The sequence below is a fragment of the Saimiri boliviensis genome, chromosome 14 (assembly GCF_048565385.1).
Source record: "Saimiri boliviensis isolate mSaiBol1 chromosome 14, mSaiBol1.pri, whole genome shotgun sequence".
In the NCBI taxonomy this organism is placed as follows: domain Eukaryota; kingdom Metazoa; phylum Chordata; class Mammalia; order Primates; family Cebidae; genus Saimiri; species Saimiri boliviensis.
Window position 1 is genome coordinate 18,311,112 of NC_133462.1, and position 16,531 is coordinate 18,327,642.

General features: G+C 53.7%; 1 protein-coding gene across 2 annotated transcripts; it reads left to right on the plus strand.

Annotated features, from left to right (window-relative positions):
• The first annotated feature begins 1,184 nt into the window (after positions 1 to 1,184).
• PPP1R14A (protein phosphatase 1 regulatory inhibitor subunit 14A) lies at positions 1,185 to 16,252 on the plus strand. Of its 2 annotated transcripts, none has more exons than XM_074386404.1 (4): positions 1,185 to 1,464; positions 4,589 to 4,669; positions 5,558 to 5,590; positions 15,159 to 16,252. In XM_074386404.1, the coding sequence occupies exons 1-4, from the start codon at positions 1,264 to 1,266 to the stop codon at positions 15,300 to 15,302; spliced, it is 459 nt and encodes a 152-aa protein (XP_074242505.1). In that variant the 5' UTR covers positions 1,185 to 1,263; the 3' UTR covers positions 15,303 to 16,252. The 2 variants fall into 2 exon arrangements, with proteins under 2 accessions (XP_074242505.1, XP_003937485.1); XM_003937436.3 differs by lacking the exon at positions 15,159 to 16,252 and adding an exon at positions 7,038 to 7,249 and having other exon boundaries at positions 1,189 to 1,464.
• The last annotated feature ends 279 nt before the right edge of the window (positions 16,253 to 16,531 follow it).

A 16,531-nucleotide genomic window follows, 5' to 3' on the forward strand; every position in this document is an offset into this window, starting at 1 on the left:
GTGGCACATGTCTGTAATCCCAGCTCCTCTGGGGGCTGAGGCAGGAGAATCGCTTGAACCCGGGAGGCAGAGGTTGCGGTGAGCCCAGATCCTGCCAGTGCACTCTAACCTGGGCGACAAGAATGAAACTCCGTCTAAAAAAAAAAAAAAAAAAAAAAACCAACCAAAAAAACCCAGATTTAAAAGTGTAATTCTTGCTGCTCATACTTAGCAGTGGGAAGCCTGTTTTGAGGTCAGGGGCTTCCCCGGCCACCCTGGCTAAAATTGCAACCCCACCCTCACTCCATTTCTCCTTTTCTGCTTTGTATTTCTCTAAAGCACTCATAATAAACAGTATAATACTGCACTTACCGTGTTTCTCATCTGTCCCTGTCACAACTGTCAACTCCGTGGGACTGGCCTTGTCTGTTTTGTTCCCTGCTCTATTCCTGGGGCCTAGAGCAGTGGCTGGTACAGAATGGATCCTTAATAGATATTTGTTGAATGCGGCCGGGCGAGGTGGTTCACACCCGTAATCCCAGCACTTTGGGAAGCCAAGGCGTGGTGGATCACCTGAGCTCAGAAGTTCGAGACCAGCCTGGCCAACATGGCGAAACCCTTATTCTACTAAAAGTACAAAAATTAGCCGGGCGTGGCACATCTCTGTAATCCCAGCTACTCCGGAGGCTGAGGGAGGAGAATCGTTTGAACGCGGGGACGTTGCAGGCAGCCGAGATCGCGCCACTGTACTCCAGCCTGGGCGACAGAGAGACTCCGACTCAAAAAACGAAAACAAAAAAAGATATTCGTTGAATGGAATGAGTGAATGAACAAACGGATGGATGGATGAGTGAACGAATGAACGAAGCAACAAATGACGCTCGACCTTCTACAGCGACGGCGGCTCAGACGCTCCCGCACCGCCCCCCGCGGCCGCCAGAGGGAGCAGACAGGCCGGGTCCCGAGTGGTCCCGGCCCCCCGCCCCCCCGCCCCCCACCCAGGATCCAGGCCCGGGAACCCCCTACGCCGAGACCCTCCCAGGGCTCTGGGACCCCGCGCATACCTGAACCCGGCAGGACTGCAGGCTTCAAGCCGGCGCAGCGGCCTGCCCTCGCGCAGCAGACAGGGAAACTGAGGCCCGGGGCAACCGGGGCGGGGCCGACCTCCCACCGAGCCCCGCCCTCTCCCCCACCCGCCGGCCAGCCACGCCCCGGCCCGTAAGAAGCACCCGGGGCGCGAGGCGAAGGCGCACAGAGCGGGGCCGGGCCGGGGCCAGCAGCGCGATGGCAGCTCAGCGTCTGGGCAAGCGCGTGCTGAGCAAGCTGCAGTCTCCGTCGCGGGCCCGCGGGCCGGGGGGCAGTCCCGGGGGGCTGCAGAAGCGGCACGCGCGCGTCACCGTCAAGTATGACCGGCGGGAGCTGCAGCGGCGGCTGGACGTGGAGAAGTGGATCGACGGACGCCTGGAGGAGCTTTACCGCGGCATGGTGAGCCCGGGGAGGGGCGGTCCGGGACAGATCGAACCCGGGCACGGAGACCCCGCGCCGTTGGGGTCTCGGTGCACGCTCGCTGGTGCACAGGCAGCCTGGCCTGCACAAGGGGACGACTGCCCCGGGGCCGGGCGCTCACCGGCCTGGCCATCCGTGCCCCACAGCATTGAGCTCGTGGACACACACAGAGAGAAACACACAAACTTCTGGGTCTCCAGAGATGTGTCCAAACGCCTGGGGAGGGCCGGGGGTTAACCTAGGAGGGAGCAGAGGCTAAACTGAGCTGAAACCACCACGTCTGGAGAAAGAGTGGGGGAAGGGGGATGTCGTAAAGCCAAACATAGACATGGTGACAGAGGAGATACAGCCACACAGAGACCCAGGCAAAGGAAGCAACAGCAGACACAGCCGTGCATAGTGAAGGAAGCTATAGCCACTCACGGCCCAGAAGCAACAGCCATGCAAAAACTCGCAAGGACACAAGCACGTGGGGCTGGAGGGGGTCACCCACAGATCACCGTATGCTACAGCCACAGCCACCCATAGACACGGCGGCGTGGGCCACAGCTGTAGGCAGATGCAGCAAACTCCACTCAAACACAAAAGGACTCCGGTTACAGCCCTCCGTTCCCTCCTAAAGGAAAAACTATGACCACTTACAAACACAGGCACAGACCCACAGCCACTCACAGACAGGAAACAACAGAAACTGGCCCAGTGCTGTGGCTCACGCCTGTAACCTCAGCACTTTGTGAGGCTGAGGCAGGAGGACTGCTTGACGTCAGGAGTTCAAGAGCAGCCTGGGCAATATGGCGAAAACCTGTCTACCAAAAATATAACAACTTAGCCGGGCGTGGTGTCACACACTTGTAATCTCTGCTCCTTGGGAGACTGAGATGGGAGGATTGCTTGAGCCCAGGAGACCAAGGTTGCAGGGAGGAGCCAAAGTTGCACCACTGCACTCCAGCCTGGGCGGGAGAGTGAGACTCCGTCTCAAAAACAAACAAAAACCAACAGAATGTATAACTACACTCAGACAGAAAACTGCGTAAACTATAGGCACAGGTGGACATACAAGCAGAACCCACCGCTGCCCACGGGCACACAGGAGCTTAAGCCACAGCTGCACGTTTTGACAGACACAGGTACTTCGTCACTTGAGTCTGCTTGAATCACACTTTCAATGACTTCTTTTTTCTTTTCCTTTTTTTTTTTAGACAGAGTCTCACGCTGTTGCTCTGTTGCCCAGGCTAGAGTGTAGTGACATGATCTTGGCTCACTACAACCTCCGCCTGCAGGGTTTAAGCAGTTCTCCTGCCTCAGCCTCCGAGTAGATGAGATTACAGGCACGCGCCACCATGCTCAGCTAATTTTTTGTATTTTCAGTAGAGACAGGGTTTCACCATGTTGGGCAGGCTGGTCTCGAACTCCCAACCTTGTGATCCGCCTGCTGTGGCCTCCCAAAGTGCGGGATTACAGGCATGAGCCACCTCGCCTGGCCCTTCTTTTTTCTTTTCCTTAGAGATGGGGCCTGGCTGGCTGTATGCAATGGCTCAAGCCTGTAATCCCCGCACTTTGGGAGGCTGAGGCGGGCAGATCACTTGAGGTCAGGATATCAAGACCAGCCTGGCCAACATGGCGAAACCCTGTCGTTACTAAAAATACGAAAATTAGCCCAGCATGATGGTGGGTGCTTGTAATCCCAGCTACTTGGGAGGCTGAGGCAGGAGAATCTCTTGAACCTGGGAGGTGGAGGTTGCAGTGAGCCGATATCACGCCACTGCACTCCAGCCTGGGCGATAGAGCGAGACTCTGTCTCGAAAAAAAAAAAAAAAAAGAGATGGGACCTCACTATGTTGCCCAGGCTGGTCTTGAACTCCTGGGCTCAAGCGATTCTCTCTTCCCAGCTTCCCAAACTGTCAGGATTATTTATAAGTGTGAGCCACTGCACCGGCCCTCGGTGACTTGTGTACCTGCAGTGTACACGGGACCCAGGAATCGTCCTTTTCACAGTGCAACAATAGTGGAAGGCATGGCCCTTCTCCCACAGGGACACGCAGTCCTTCTGTTCTCAGGCTCACACCTGGGCCCATGCAGGTGAACAAGTGTGGTCGCTAGCGGCAGGTGGCATCTCTGAGGTCATTCTTGGTTGGGGGGCCCTCCAGCTGGCTGAGGACACATGATGATGCGTCACACGACCAAGCCAGAGGCTCACACCTTACCCCTGCAGGACCATAGTTCCCTATACGAAGCCACCGCACGCTGCTGTGTCCCTCTGCGTCCTCAGCCAGCCCCGGGCCTTGGCATCAGGCGGTGGCCCTGGCAGACACACACCCGTGTCCTTGCTGAAGCAGCTTCACCACACATGAACCAGGACCCTCTGAAGCCGACAGCCCTGAAGCCGACAGCCGGACTGTGGGTTGGGGAGGAAAGGATTCCTAGCCTCTTGCTGCCTCAACAGCTGGGGACAGCTGGGGACAGCTGGGTCGCGTTCCCGGCAGTGGCACTGGGCCGGCCTGCGCTTGGGCCGCCGCCTGCAGAGGCCACACTAAGCACCCACTCTCAGCAGCCGAGCTGAGCTTCAGACTCCTCCCGTCCACCCACCTTGGGGGGCCTTGGTGGTCTTCCCTCCGGTCTCACCAGACTGCATTTCGGCCCCGAGGGACTGGCCAACCTCTCCCCTCCCTTCCTGTTCCCAGCTAGCTGCTGTCTGCCAGCCTCTCCTCCCCCGCACCTAGCGCTAAGTAAGACTTTTCCTTGAAAGGGCAGAAGCCAGCCCCTCTCCTGAATCCCAGAATCGGACATTCCAGGGCTCCACCAGGCCTGTTTTCCTCTGTGGGAACCGGAGCCAAGGCAAGAGCCTCGTGCCAGCCCCGAAGCTCCCGGGGCCCAAGGGCCCAGGCCTGGGGCTGGTACAGGGCCCCAGGGCTCCATCAGCCCATCTGCCACCCCTCCCCCCACCCAGATGTCCCGCCTTGGCAGTGCTGTCCCTGACTGCCACATTAATGCTCCAGAACCCGCCAGCTGGGCCCTGGGGCCCGTTGGGCTCCTGCGGAGCCCTGGACAAAGGCGAGGGAGGGAGGGAAGGGGACCCTGAGCACCTCTCCCTCCCTGACCCTAGGAGGCAGACATGCCCGATGAGGTCAACATCGACGAATTGCTGGAGTTAGAGAGTGAGGAGGAGAGAAGACGGAAGATCCAGGTAGGTGGGGTGGGGAGTGTCCCTAGGCCCCCCACTTCGCACATCCCTAAAAATAAATGTTTACTGAGTGCTCCCTGGATGCCGGGTGTTGGTAGACGGCCTTACACACATCCACCCACTCATTTCATCCTCACAGAACCCTCCGAAGCAGGCGCTAGTGAGCACCATTTTCCAGATGAGGCAAATGAGGCCCAGAGAGGTTGACTCCCTTGCCCAGCATCACACAGCTCAGAAGGAGCAGGGCTGGGTGGCGAACCCAGGCAGTTTGGCAGCCATGTCCTTGCTTATGGCTTACACCTTTTTTTTTTTTTTTTTTTTTTTTTTGAGACGGAGTTTCGCTCTTGTTACCCAGGCTGGAGTGCAATGGCGCGATCTCGGCTCACCGCAACCTCCGCCTCCTGGGTTCAGGCAATTCTCCTGCCTCAGCCTCCTGAGTAGCTGGGATTACAGGCACACACCACCATGCCCAGCTGATTTTTTGTATTTTTAGTAGAGACGGGGTTTCACCATGTTGACCAGGATGGTCTCGATCTCTCGACCTCGTGATCCACCCGCCTCGGCCTCCCAAAGTGCTGGGATTACAGGCTTGAGCCACTGCGCCCGGCTTACACCTTTTTAGAGGAGGGAAGTGCCGTGTGACCTCCTGGCCCTCTCGTGTGACCACTGGATCCGGTGACTCACCCCTTCCCTGAGTCGCTCCACATGCCCCTCAGGCTCTGTTCCTCTCTGGAAGCTTGGTGGGCAGTCCACCCTGGAGTCTGACTTCCATCTGTCTTGCTGCTGGGAATTTTTGCGAAAGTGAAGGGGCTGGAGGGGAGGAGGTGTTAGTCATTTCATTTATTTATTTATTTATTTATTTATTTATTTATTTTTGGTTGGGGGTTTTAGGGACTCCTGAAGTCCTGTAGGAACCCCATCGAGGTGAGTTTTTTCTCCCCCATTACCGGCCCTTTTCTGGCCCCACATACTCTGATGGGGGAGGGGGAAGGAGCTGGCCATGCCTGGGACAGTCAGAAGGATCTCTGGGGAACCCCCGGCGCCACCCCACAGCTCCTTCTGGTCTCCGAGGGTGTCTTTTGTCCTCTTCCTCCTCATCTCTCTCCCCCTCCCCCATCTGCTGAGGGGGCTCCATTCCATCCTCCCCCATCTGCCTGGTTTCTGCCTCTCCTGTGTCTGTCCTTCCGCCTTGGGGCTCAGTCTCCTTCTGTCCCTCTCCCGTTACTGCCTCCACCACCCCGGGCTCCCTTCTCTACGTCTGGGGGCCCCTCCATCCTCCCAGGACCTGAAGCTGAGCTGCCCAACCCCTCCCACTTCCTCCCCTGCTTTAAAAGGGAAAAATATTCATGTTTCTCCAGCTAGCTCGGGACAGCCTGAGGGACAAATGTCATTGTGTGTCTGTCTGCCCTGGATCTGTCCCTGGGGGCCTCTGTGTCTTTCTCTGTCCCGATGTCTCTCGCTGTCTCTATCTCTACGAGTCTGTTTCTCTCTGTGTCTGTTCCCCTCCCCCACTCCCTATCTGTCTCCTTGGCTCGCTCTCTCTTCCTAGCTCTTTCTTTCTTTTTTGTTTTTTGTTTTTTGAGACAGAGTCTCGCTCTGTCACCCAGGCTGGAGTGCAATGGCATGAACTCGGCTCACTGCAGCCTCTGCTTCCCGGGTTCAAGCAATTCTCCTGCCTCAGCCTCCCGAGTAGCTGGGATTACAGGCACCCACCACCAAGCCCAGCTAATTTTTGTATTTTTAGTAGAGACGGGGTTTCACCATGTTGGTCAGGATGGTTTCAAACTCCTGACCTCAGGTGATCCACCCACCTCAGCCTCCCAAAGTGCTGGGATCACAGGCATGAGCCATCTGGCCTGGCTGACTTTTTCTTTAATTTGAGACAGAGTCTCGCTCTGTCACCCAGGCTAGAGTGCAGTGGTGTGATCTTGGCTAAGTGCAACCGCTGAGTCCTGGGTTCAAGCATTTCTCCTGCTTCAGATTGCAGTAGCTGGGTTTACAGGCACGTCCCACCACGCCCAGCTAATTTTTTGTATCTTTGGTGGACACAGTTCACTACGTTAGCCAGGATGGTCTCAATCTCCTGACCTTGTGATCCGTCCACCTCGGCCTCCCAGAGTGCTGGGATTATGGGCATGAGCCGCTGCGCCTGGCCTCCTGGCTCTTTCTCTCCATCCCTCCTATCCCTCTTTCTCCATCTCTGTCTCTGTCTCCCGGTTCACTTTTCTCTGTGCCTATAGCCTCCACCCCTAACTCCCCCCACCCCACAATCAGAGAACAGGAGGAGGCACCCAGGTCAGGGACTGGGCTGGACAGGGGCAGGGGGTGCCCCCGCTGCTCCCATTTCTCAGCTTCCCCACCCTGTCCTCAGGACTTCATCCAGGAGCTGCTGGCAAAGCTTCACGGCCTCCACAGGCAGCCTGGCCTCCGCCAGCCCAGCCCCTCCCACGATGGCAGCCTCAGCCCCCTCCAGGACCCGGCCCGGACTGCTCACCCCTGACTGTCTCCCACTCTCCCTGCCCCGCTCCCTGGACACCGCCCCGGCTTGTGTATAAGTTGTATTTAATGGTTCTGTAACAATAACACTGTGTGGCTGTTTTTCCTCCCTGGGGTTACCATGGGCTTCCCTGAGCTCCGCCCCAGCCTCCCTCTCTCTGCCAGTGGCCTCTGCCCTCATCCCTGTCCCAGCACCGCAGCTGGGCCTGCCAGATGGAGAATCACTCCTCCTGGGCCACAGAGCATGAGAAGCCGCCCTGCTGACCCCTCACCCTTGGGACTTACATCCTAGACCCCGCCTACCCTTGAACTCTCCACCCTGCCCCCATCCCTAGTCCCAGCCAGCAGGGCCCCTATATGCCGGCTCCTGCAGGAATCTGGGTCAAGGGGCATACTCATGACCGAAGGTGGCCAGTATCGATTCAATACAGGTGATCACACAGCAAACAAATCATTCAGCCACTCCGTGAAATCTGTGCTGTAATTACAATGGCCCTTGGTACTGAGGCTACAAAGATGAGAGGAAGATGGTCTCTGGCATCAAGGTGCTCACACACTATGGGGAGAGAAGGGCCTGAGTGTGAGGATCAGAGGAAGGTGTGCTGAATGGCCCAAGATACCTGGGAGTCTGGCAGTGGGGAGGGAGTCATACACTCTGGGGGTGGTGAAGAAATCTGGGAGGGCTTCCTGAAGGAAGTGACATTAAGGCAGGCTTTGAAGGATGCATAGGAGTTCTATAAGATGGATACACCGCTCTGAGGACTCTGAACTTATGGGTGGAGGGATTGATACTGGGGCAGAGCCAGGGAAAATACCAAATGTTGCCAGGGCCATCCACCAGTCAGGAAGGACAATGGCCCCCAGAGCTGGGTCAGGGAAGCTCCCCTATTGAACCAGGGTTAACCTTTCATGCTGGGGTATGGAGAGGCCTGGAGGGTACCAAGGAAGCAGCTGGGCCATCAGAAGTGGGTAATGGCTTTTAAAACATTTTTATTTTATGTTTTTAAATTTTATTTATTTATTTATTTATTTTTTGAGATGGAGTTTCGCTCTTGTTACCCAGGCTGGAGTGCAATGGCGCAATCTCGGCTCACCGCAACCTCCGCCTCCTGGGTTCAGGCAATTCTCCTGCCTCAGCCTCCTGAGTAGCTGGGATTACAGGCACGCGCCACCATGCCCAGCTAATTTTTTGTATTTTTAGTAGAGATGGGGTTTCACCTTGTTGACCGGGATGGTCTCGATCTCGACCTCGTGATCCACCCGCCTCGGCCTCCCAAAGTGCTGGGATTACAGGCTTGAGCCACCGTGCCCGGCGACTAAATTTTATTTTTTTTTTAAATATTATTTTTAGACAAGGTCTCATTCTGTCACTCCAGGCTGGAGTCCAGTGGTCCAGTCTTGGCTCACTGCAGCCTTGACCTCCTCAGGCGCAGGTGATCCTCCCAGCTCAGCCTCCCAAGTAGCTGGGACTACAGGCATGCACCACCACGCCCGGCTTTTTTTTTTTTTTTTTTTTTTTTTTTTTTTTTTTTTTTTTGAGACGGAGTTTCGCTCTTGTTACCCAGGCTGGAGTGCAACGGCGCGATTCCGGCTCACCGCAACCTCCGCCTCCTGGGTTCAGGCAATTCTCCTGCCTCAGCCTCCTGAGTAGCTGGGATTACAGGCACGCGCCGCCATGCCCAGCTAATTTTTTTTTGTATTTTTAGGAGAGACGGGGTTTCACCATGTTGACCGGGATGGTCTCGATCTCTCGACCTCGTGATCCACCCGCCTCGGCCTCCCAAAGTGCTGGGATTACAGGCTTGAGCCACCGCGCCCGGCCTTTTTTTTTTTTTTTTTAAGAAACGGGATCGGCCGGGCGCGGTGGCTCAAGCCTGAGCTAATTTTATTTTAGAGACAGAGACTCACTGTCACCCAGGCTGGAGTGCAGTGGCACAATCACAGCTCACTGCAGCCTTGACCGCCTGGGCTCAAGTGATCCTCCCAACTCGGCATCCCAAAGTGCTGGGATTATATGTTTGAGCCTCCACACCTGGCTAATTTTTTTTTTTAATTTTTTTATTTTTTGAGACAGAGTCTTGGTCTGTCACCAGGCCCCAAGCTAGATGGACTGCAGTGGCGCGATCTCGGCTCACTGCAACCTTCACCTCCCAGGTTCAAGCAATTCTCCTGCCTCAGCCTCCCGAGTAGCTGGGACTACAGGCATGCGCCACCACACCCAGCTAATTTTTGTATTTTTTAGTAGAGACTAAAAATACAAAACATGGTTTCACCATGTTGGCCAGGATGGTCTCGATCTCTTGACCTTCTGATCTGCCCACCTTGGCCTCCCAAAGTGCTGGGATTACTAGTGTGAGCCACCATGCCCGGCCTAATTGCTTGCTTTTTTGTAGAGATGAGGTCTCCTTATCGCTAAGGTTCAGACTGGTCTTGAACTTCCGGACTCAAGCAATCCTCCTATCTTGGCCTCTACCATGCCCAGCTCTCTATTTCAACATTTTTTTTTTTTTTTTTTTTGAGACCAGAGTTTCACACTGTCATCCAGACTGGAGTACAGTGGTTCCATCCCAGCTCACTGCAACCTCCACCTCCCAAATTCAAGTGATTCTCCTGCCTCAACCTCTCAAGTAGCTGGGATTACAGGCACACCACTATGCCCAGCTACTTTTTGTATTTTTAGTAGAGACAGGGTTTCACCATGCTGGCCAGGCTGATCTTAAACTCCTGACCTCAAGTGATCTGCCCACCTCGGCCTCCCAAAGTGCCGGGTTTACAGGTATGAGCCACCAGGCCTGGCCTGTATTTCAACATTTTAATAGTTTTGGTTGGACCAGTGGTCCCAGGTGTGTCTACTCAGGAGCTGGGGTGGGGCTGTGGCTGTGCTTAGGACCAGGGTGGGGTCAGAGCTGGGCTATCTCACCAAGGACAAAGAAGTTGAGACCCCAGGGCCCTGTCCCGGCCTGTGCCACCCAGCGGCCCCGCCAGGATCAGGCATCCATCCCTGGGGGTCTGAGCTCCAGTCTGGGAGGAAGGGAAGAGGCCCCTGAGGAGGAGCATCCAGGAGCCCCTGGCCTGTGCAGCCCTCCAGGTGACCGTGCTGTCTCTGTGCGGCTGGCCCAAGGCTTCCAGGGGCCCCTGCTCCACGCTTATAGAGAACGAGCAGGTCCCTCCTGACACCCCAGCTCCTAGTCCCAGAACATCCCACGTGGGCCTGCAGAGCCCTTCTCCTTCCCTCTCACAGAAACTGGTTTCGGTTCCTCGTCCTGGTGGAGGCGGTATGTGCTCAAAACCCAGGTTCTGAAGTCTTGCATGTGCCATGTGTTAGGCCTCAGTATCCTCGTCTGGAAAATGGGTACTTCACAGAACTGAGGCCCAATGGGATGTCACTTGTCCAAAGTCACATGGCTGGGAAATGGTGGCGCTGGGCTTCAGTCCCAGGCATTATGACTCCAGAGCCCAACTATTTAGCTCCTGCACTACAGAGTCCCTTTAAACCACAGCAAAGATGGCTATTGTTCCCAGACGGGAAAAGATTGGCTACTTCATACTTAGGTGTTAATGATTGCTCACAATCCTTGGAGATAAGCAATGTAAAGCGCAATACAATGAACCGAGAACAGTGCCACAGTGAAGGACTAGGAGGCCCAGCCGTGACTCAGGCCTGTAATCCAGTCAAGGTCACAGGATTGTTTGAGCCCAGGTCACTGTGTTCAGCCTGGGCAACAGAGCAGTGTCTCAAAAAAACAAAAGAAAAAAAGGAAAAGAATTGGGAAAAAATAGGCCAGGCACAGTGGCTTGGCTCACGCCTATAATCCCAGCACTTCGGAGGCCACAGCAGGCGGATCACCGGATATCAGGAATTAGAAACCAGCCTGACAAACATGGAGAAACCCCATCTCTACTAAAAATACAAAAATTAGCCGGGCGTGATGGCGCATGCCTGTAATCCCAGCTACTCAGGAGGCTGAGGCAGGAGAATCACTTGAACCCGGGAGGTGGAGATTATGGTGAGCTGAGATCCTGCCATTGCACTCCAGCCTGGGCAACAAGAGCGAAACTCCGTCTCAAAAAAAAAAAAAAAAAAAAAAAAAAAAAAAAAAAAAAAAAGCTGGGCGTGGTGGCACATGTCTGTAATTCCAGCTACTCGGGAGACTGAGGCAGGAGAATCCCTTGAACCTGGGAGGCAGAGGTTGCCAAGATCCCGCCATTGCACTCCAGCCTGGGCGACAAGAGCGGAACTCTGCCTCAAAAAAAAAAAAAAAAGTCCCAAAAGACACAGTGTACTTGACCCACCATGCCCCACCCGTCTGGCTCCTGGCTTCCCGCCATCTATGGTCTGTTTCCCACTCAGCAGTCAGACGATGCCTTTTCTCACTCTCACCCAAAGCTCCTTTCCACCCTGCTCCCTCTTCCCCTTTCCTCTAAAGCTCACCATTTCAAAAAGAAAATCAACTTCTTAGTATTCCTGCAATATTTTTTTCTGCAAATACAAACAAGCGTGAGGCTATGTTCTACTCACCCCCTTCATGCTAACAAGACAGACATACCAAACATTACTCTTTGCTTTTTTTTTTTTTTTTTTTCTTTTCAGAAACAGCCTCACTCTGTCACCCCGGCTGGAATGCAATCGTGCAATCACAGCTCTCTACAGCCTGGCCTCAACAAGCCACCTGCCTTAGCCTCCCACGTAATTGGGACTACAGGTGTGCGTCACTGTGCCCAGATAATTGTTAAACTTTCGTAGAGATGAGGTTCTGCTGTGTTGCTCAGGCTGCTGTCAAACTCCTGAGCTCAAGTCACCCTCCCGCCTCAAGTCTCCCAAACTGCAGGGATGACAGGTGTGAGCTGCTGTGCCCCGTCATTTAACAACTCACCCTGGGCCGGGCGTGGTGGCTCATGCCTGTAATCCCAGCACTCTGGAAGGCCGAGACAGGAGGATCACCTGAGGTCAGGAGTTCAAGACCAGCCTGGCCAACATGGTGAGACCCCCCCCCACCCCCACCCCCGTCTCTACTAAAAACAAAAAATCAGCTAGGTGTGGTGGTGCACACCTATAGCCCCAGCTACTCCTAAGGCTGAGGCAGGAGAATCACTTGAATCTAGGAGATGGAGGTTGCAGTGAGCTAGGACCTCGGCAATGTACTCCAGCCTGGGTGACAGATGGAGACTCCGTCTCAAAAACAGTAATAAGGGCCGGGCGCGGTGGCTTACGCCTGTAATCCCAGCACTTTGGGAGGCCGAGGCGGGTGCATCACGAGGTCAAGAGATCGAGACCATCCTGATCAACATGGTGAAACCCCGTCTCTACTAAAAGTACAAAACATTAGCTGGGCATGGTGGCGCGTGCCTGTAATCCCAGCTACTCAGGAGGCTGAGGCAGGAGAATTGCCTGAACCCAGGAGGCGGAGGTTGCGGTGAGCCGAGATGGCGCCATTGCACTCCAGCCTGGGTAACAAGAGCGAAACTCCGTCTCAAAAAACAAACAAACAAACAAAAAATAGTAAAAAACCCACCCTGCAGACGTTTCATGTCACCACCTTACACAGCCTTTCCTTAGCAGTCCTGGACACATTGTGCCCTGTCACCTTGTCTTTTTTTGTCACCCAGGCTGGCTGGACAGCAGTGGTGTGATCTCAGCTCGCTGCAACCTCTGCCTCCCGGGTTCAAGCCATTCTCCTGCCTCAGCCTCCCTAGTAGCTGAAATTACAGGCATGTGCCACCACCCCTGGCTAATTTTTGTATTTTTAGTAGAGACGGGGTTTCTCCATGTTGGTCAGGCTGGTCTTGAACTCCCTACCTCAGGTGATCTGCCTGCCTCGGCCTCCAAAGTGCTAGGATTACAGGTGAGAGCCACTGCGCCCGGCCCCTGTCACCTTTCTGCATTCAGCCTTCTGCCATCTGACCCTCGCCCACACCTGTTTCTCTCCCATCCTCAGACCCACCTGCCTCCCCCTCCACAACCCACAGCCACGTTGCCTCCTTGCCTGGAGTTCTCCCAGGTTTCTCTCATCCTCACCGTCATGTAAGATGTCATCTTAGAGAGGCGTTCGGAGCACCTAACCTAGGGAGTGCCCTCAGTCACCATCCTGTCGCTTGATTGATTGATTAATTTTTAATTTTTTTGGAGACGGAGTCTTACTCTGTTACCCAGGCTGGAGTGCAGTGGTGTGATCCTGGCTCACTGCAACCTCCACCTCCTGGGTTCAAGTGATTCTCCTGCCTTAGCCTCCCAAGTAGCTAAGTTTGTATTTTTAGTAGATGTGGGTTTCTCCATGTTGGCCAGGCTGATATCAAACTTTGACCTCAGGTGATCCACCTGCCTCAGCCTCCCAAAGTGCTGGAATTACAGGTATGAGCCACCGTGCCTGGCCAATTTTTTTCTTTTTTCTTTTCTTTTCTTTCTTTTTTTTTTTTTTTTTTGAGATGATGTTTCACTCTGTCGCCCAGGCTGGAGTGCAGTGGCACAATCTTGGCTCACTGCAACCTCTGCCTCCTGGGTTCAAGCAATTCTCTTTCTCAGCCTCCAGAGTAGCTGGAATTACAGGCATGGGCCACCATGCCTGGCTAACTTTTTTGTATTTTTAGTAGAGACGGGATTTCACCATGTTGGTCAGGCTGGTCTTAAACCCCTGACCTCATGATCCTCCTGCCTCAGACTCCCAAAGTGCTGGGATTACAGGTGTGAGCCACCAGGCCTAGCCAATTTATCTTTTTTTTTTTTTTTTTTTTTTTTTTTTTTTGAGACGGAGTTTCGCTCTTGTTACCCAGGCTGGAGTGCAATGGCGCGATCTCGGTTCACCGCAACCTCCGCCTCCTGGGTTCAGGCACTTCTCCTGCCTCAGCCTCCTGAGTAGCTGGGATTACAGGCACGCACCACCATGCCCAGCTATTTTTTTGGTATTTTTAGTAGAGACGGGGTTTCACCATGTTGACCAGGATGGTCTCGATCTCTTGACCTTGTGATCCACCCGCCTCGGCCTCCCAAAGTGCTGGGATTACAGGCTTGAGCCACCGCGCCCGGCCCAATTTATCTTTTTAATAGAATTTATTGGCTGAGCGTGGCGGCTCACACCTGTAATCCCAACACTTTGAGTGGCTGAGGCAGGAGGATCAATTGATTCCAGAAGTTCCAGCCCAGCCCAGACAAGACCTCGTCTTTACAAAAATAAAATTAGCTGGTCGCGATGGTGCACAACTGTTCTTAGTTACTCTGGAGTCTGAGGTGGGAGGATCGCTTGAGCCCAGGAGTTCCAGGCTGCCATGAGCTATGATTGCGCCGCTACACTCCAGCCTGGGAAACAGCAACAGCCCGTCTCAAAAAAAAAAAAAAAAAAAAAGAATGTATTACATTCTGAAATGGTCTGTCTAGTCTATTGTCTGTTCTCTTCCCCCCACCACCACTTTCAGAATATTAGCTCTTCGCCTACCTTGAATAGCGCTGTGTTCCGGTGTAGAATGGCGCTGGGCACACAGTAGGCGCTTGCCCGAGAACAGTGCCCCCAGGTGGTCACGTTGTTGTCTGCAAGCACCGCAGCCCTCCGTGTGCGGACGTGAGGCCTCCGCGCCCCCTCGTGGCTATGTGAATTGGTTTAGTTTATTTTATTTATTTTATTTTATTTTATTTTATTTTTTGAGACTGGAGTTTCGCTCTTGTTGCCCAGGCTGCCAGTGTAATGGAGCAATCTCGGCTCACTGCAACCTCCGCCTCCCAGGTTCAAGGGATTCTCCTGCCTCAGCCTCCCGAGTAGCTGGGATTACAGGCATGCACCACCACGCCCAGCTAATTTTGTACTTTTAGTAGAGACAGGGTTTCTCCATGTTGGTCAGGCTGGTCTCGAACTCCTGACCTCAAGTGATCCATCCACCTCAGCCTCCGAAAGTGCTGTGATTACAGGGGTGAGCCACCGCGCCTGGCGGTTTAATTTATTTTATTTATTGTTTTGTTTTTGTTTATTTTTGATTCTCTTATTTACTTTTGTTTTCTTATTTTTTTTAGATAAGCGGTCTTGCCCACGCTGGAGCACAGCAACGCCATGATAGCTCACTGCAGCCTCGAAATCCTGAACTCAAGCGATCTTTCTACCAACCTAACATCCTGTGTACCTGGGACTACAGGTGCCCGCCACCATGCCCGGCTTGAAGTGGTTTTTGTTTGTTTGTTTTTGAGACGGAGTCTTGCTCTGTAGTCCAGGCTGGAGTACAGCGGTGCCATCTCAGCTCACTGCAACATCTGCTTCCTGGGTTCAAGCAATTCTCTGCCTCAACCTCCCGAGTAGATGGAATTACAGGCGTGAGCCACCTCTCCCACCCTTGGAGGCCATTATTCTAAGTAAAGTAACAGGAATGGAAAACCAAAAACCATATGTTCTCACTTGTAAGCAGGAGCTAAGCTATGAGGACACAATGACATAAGAATGATACAATGGGCTGGGCTCAGTAGCTCACGCCTGTAATCCCAGCACTTTGGGAGGCCGAGGCAGGTGGAGTGTCTGAGCTCAGGAGTTTGAGACCAGCCCAGGCAACATGGTGAAACCCTGCCTTTACTAAGATACAAAAAATTAGCAGGACATGGTGGCGTGCGCCTGTAATCCCAGCTACTCGGGAGGCTGAGGCAGGAGAATTGCTTGAACCTGTTAGGCGGAGGTTTCAGTGAGCTAAGATTGCGCCACTGCAGTCCAGCCTGGGTGACAGAGCAAGACTCCATCTCAAAAACAAACAGACAAATAAACAAACATAAACAGTGGACTCAATTATGGAAAATGGAAGAGAATATCACTGTGAAATTTCCACAAATTCTTTCTCACTCCCCCATCAAAAGGTGGTATCTCTTTCCCTCTCCTTTTTTTCTTTTTGAGACAGAGTCTCACTCTTTTTGCCCAGGCTGGAGTGCAGTGGCCAGATCTTGATTCACTGCAACCTCTTCCTTCTAGGTTCAAGTGATTCTCGTGCCTCAGCCTCCTGAGTAGCTGGATTACAAGCGTAAGCCACCATGCCCAGCTAATTTTTATATTTTTAGTAGAGATGGGCTTTCGCCATGTTGGCCTGGCTGGTCTCAAATTCCTGATCTCATGTGACCCATCCGCCTCAGCCTCCCAGAGTGCTGGCAACTCTCTGCTTTCTGCAAGTCTGTGCCCTCATTAGTTAGCATGGCTGGAGGAAGCATAAGTTTTCGCTTTAAATTCCTGAGCCTCCCCTCAGGGGAGCCCTGAGCAGCCTGGGCACCAGCTGGGGTAGGAGCCAGGTTCCATGCCCCTGTCTGGTCAGCCTCCCTTGCCTTAGTGATGGTTCCAAGTGTGACTCTCTCCTTTCCCCATTCTTGCTCACGAGCTTCTTATTTTGTGGAAGCCACTGGAAGAGAACACCTTTATC

What these genes read in the sequence shown, in the direction of transcription:
- PPP1R14A (XM_074386404.1), top strand. Translation starts at nt 1,264, where the DNA reads ATGGCAGCTCAGCGTCTGGGCAAGCGCGTGCTGAGCAAGCTGCAGTCT. An exon ending in AGGAGCTTTACCGCGGCATG is followed by an intron (nt 1,465 to 4,588) that starts GTGAGCCCGGGG and finishes CCCTGACCCTAG; the next exon opens with GAGGCAGACATGCCCGATGA. An exon ending in AGAGAAGACGGAAGATCCAG is followed by an intron (nt 4,670 to 5,557) that starts GTAGGTGGGGTG and finishes TGGGGGTTTTAG; the next exon opens with GGACTCCTGAAGTCCTGTAG.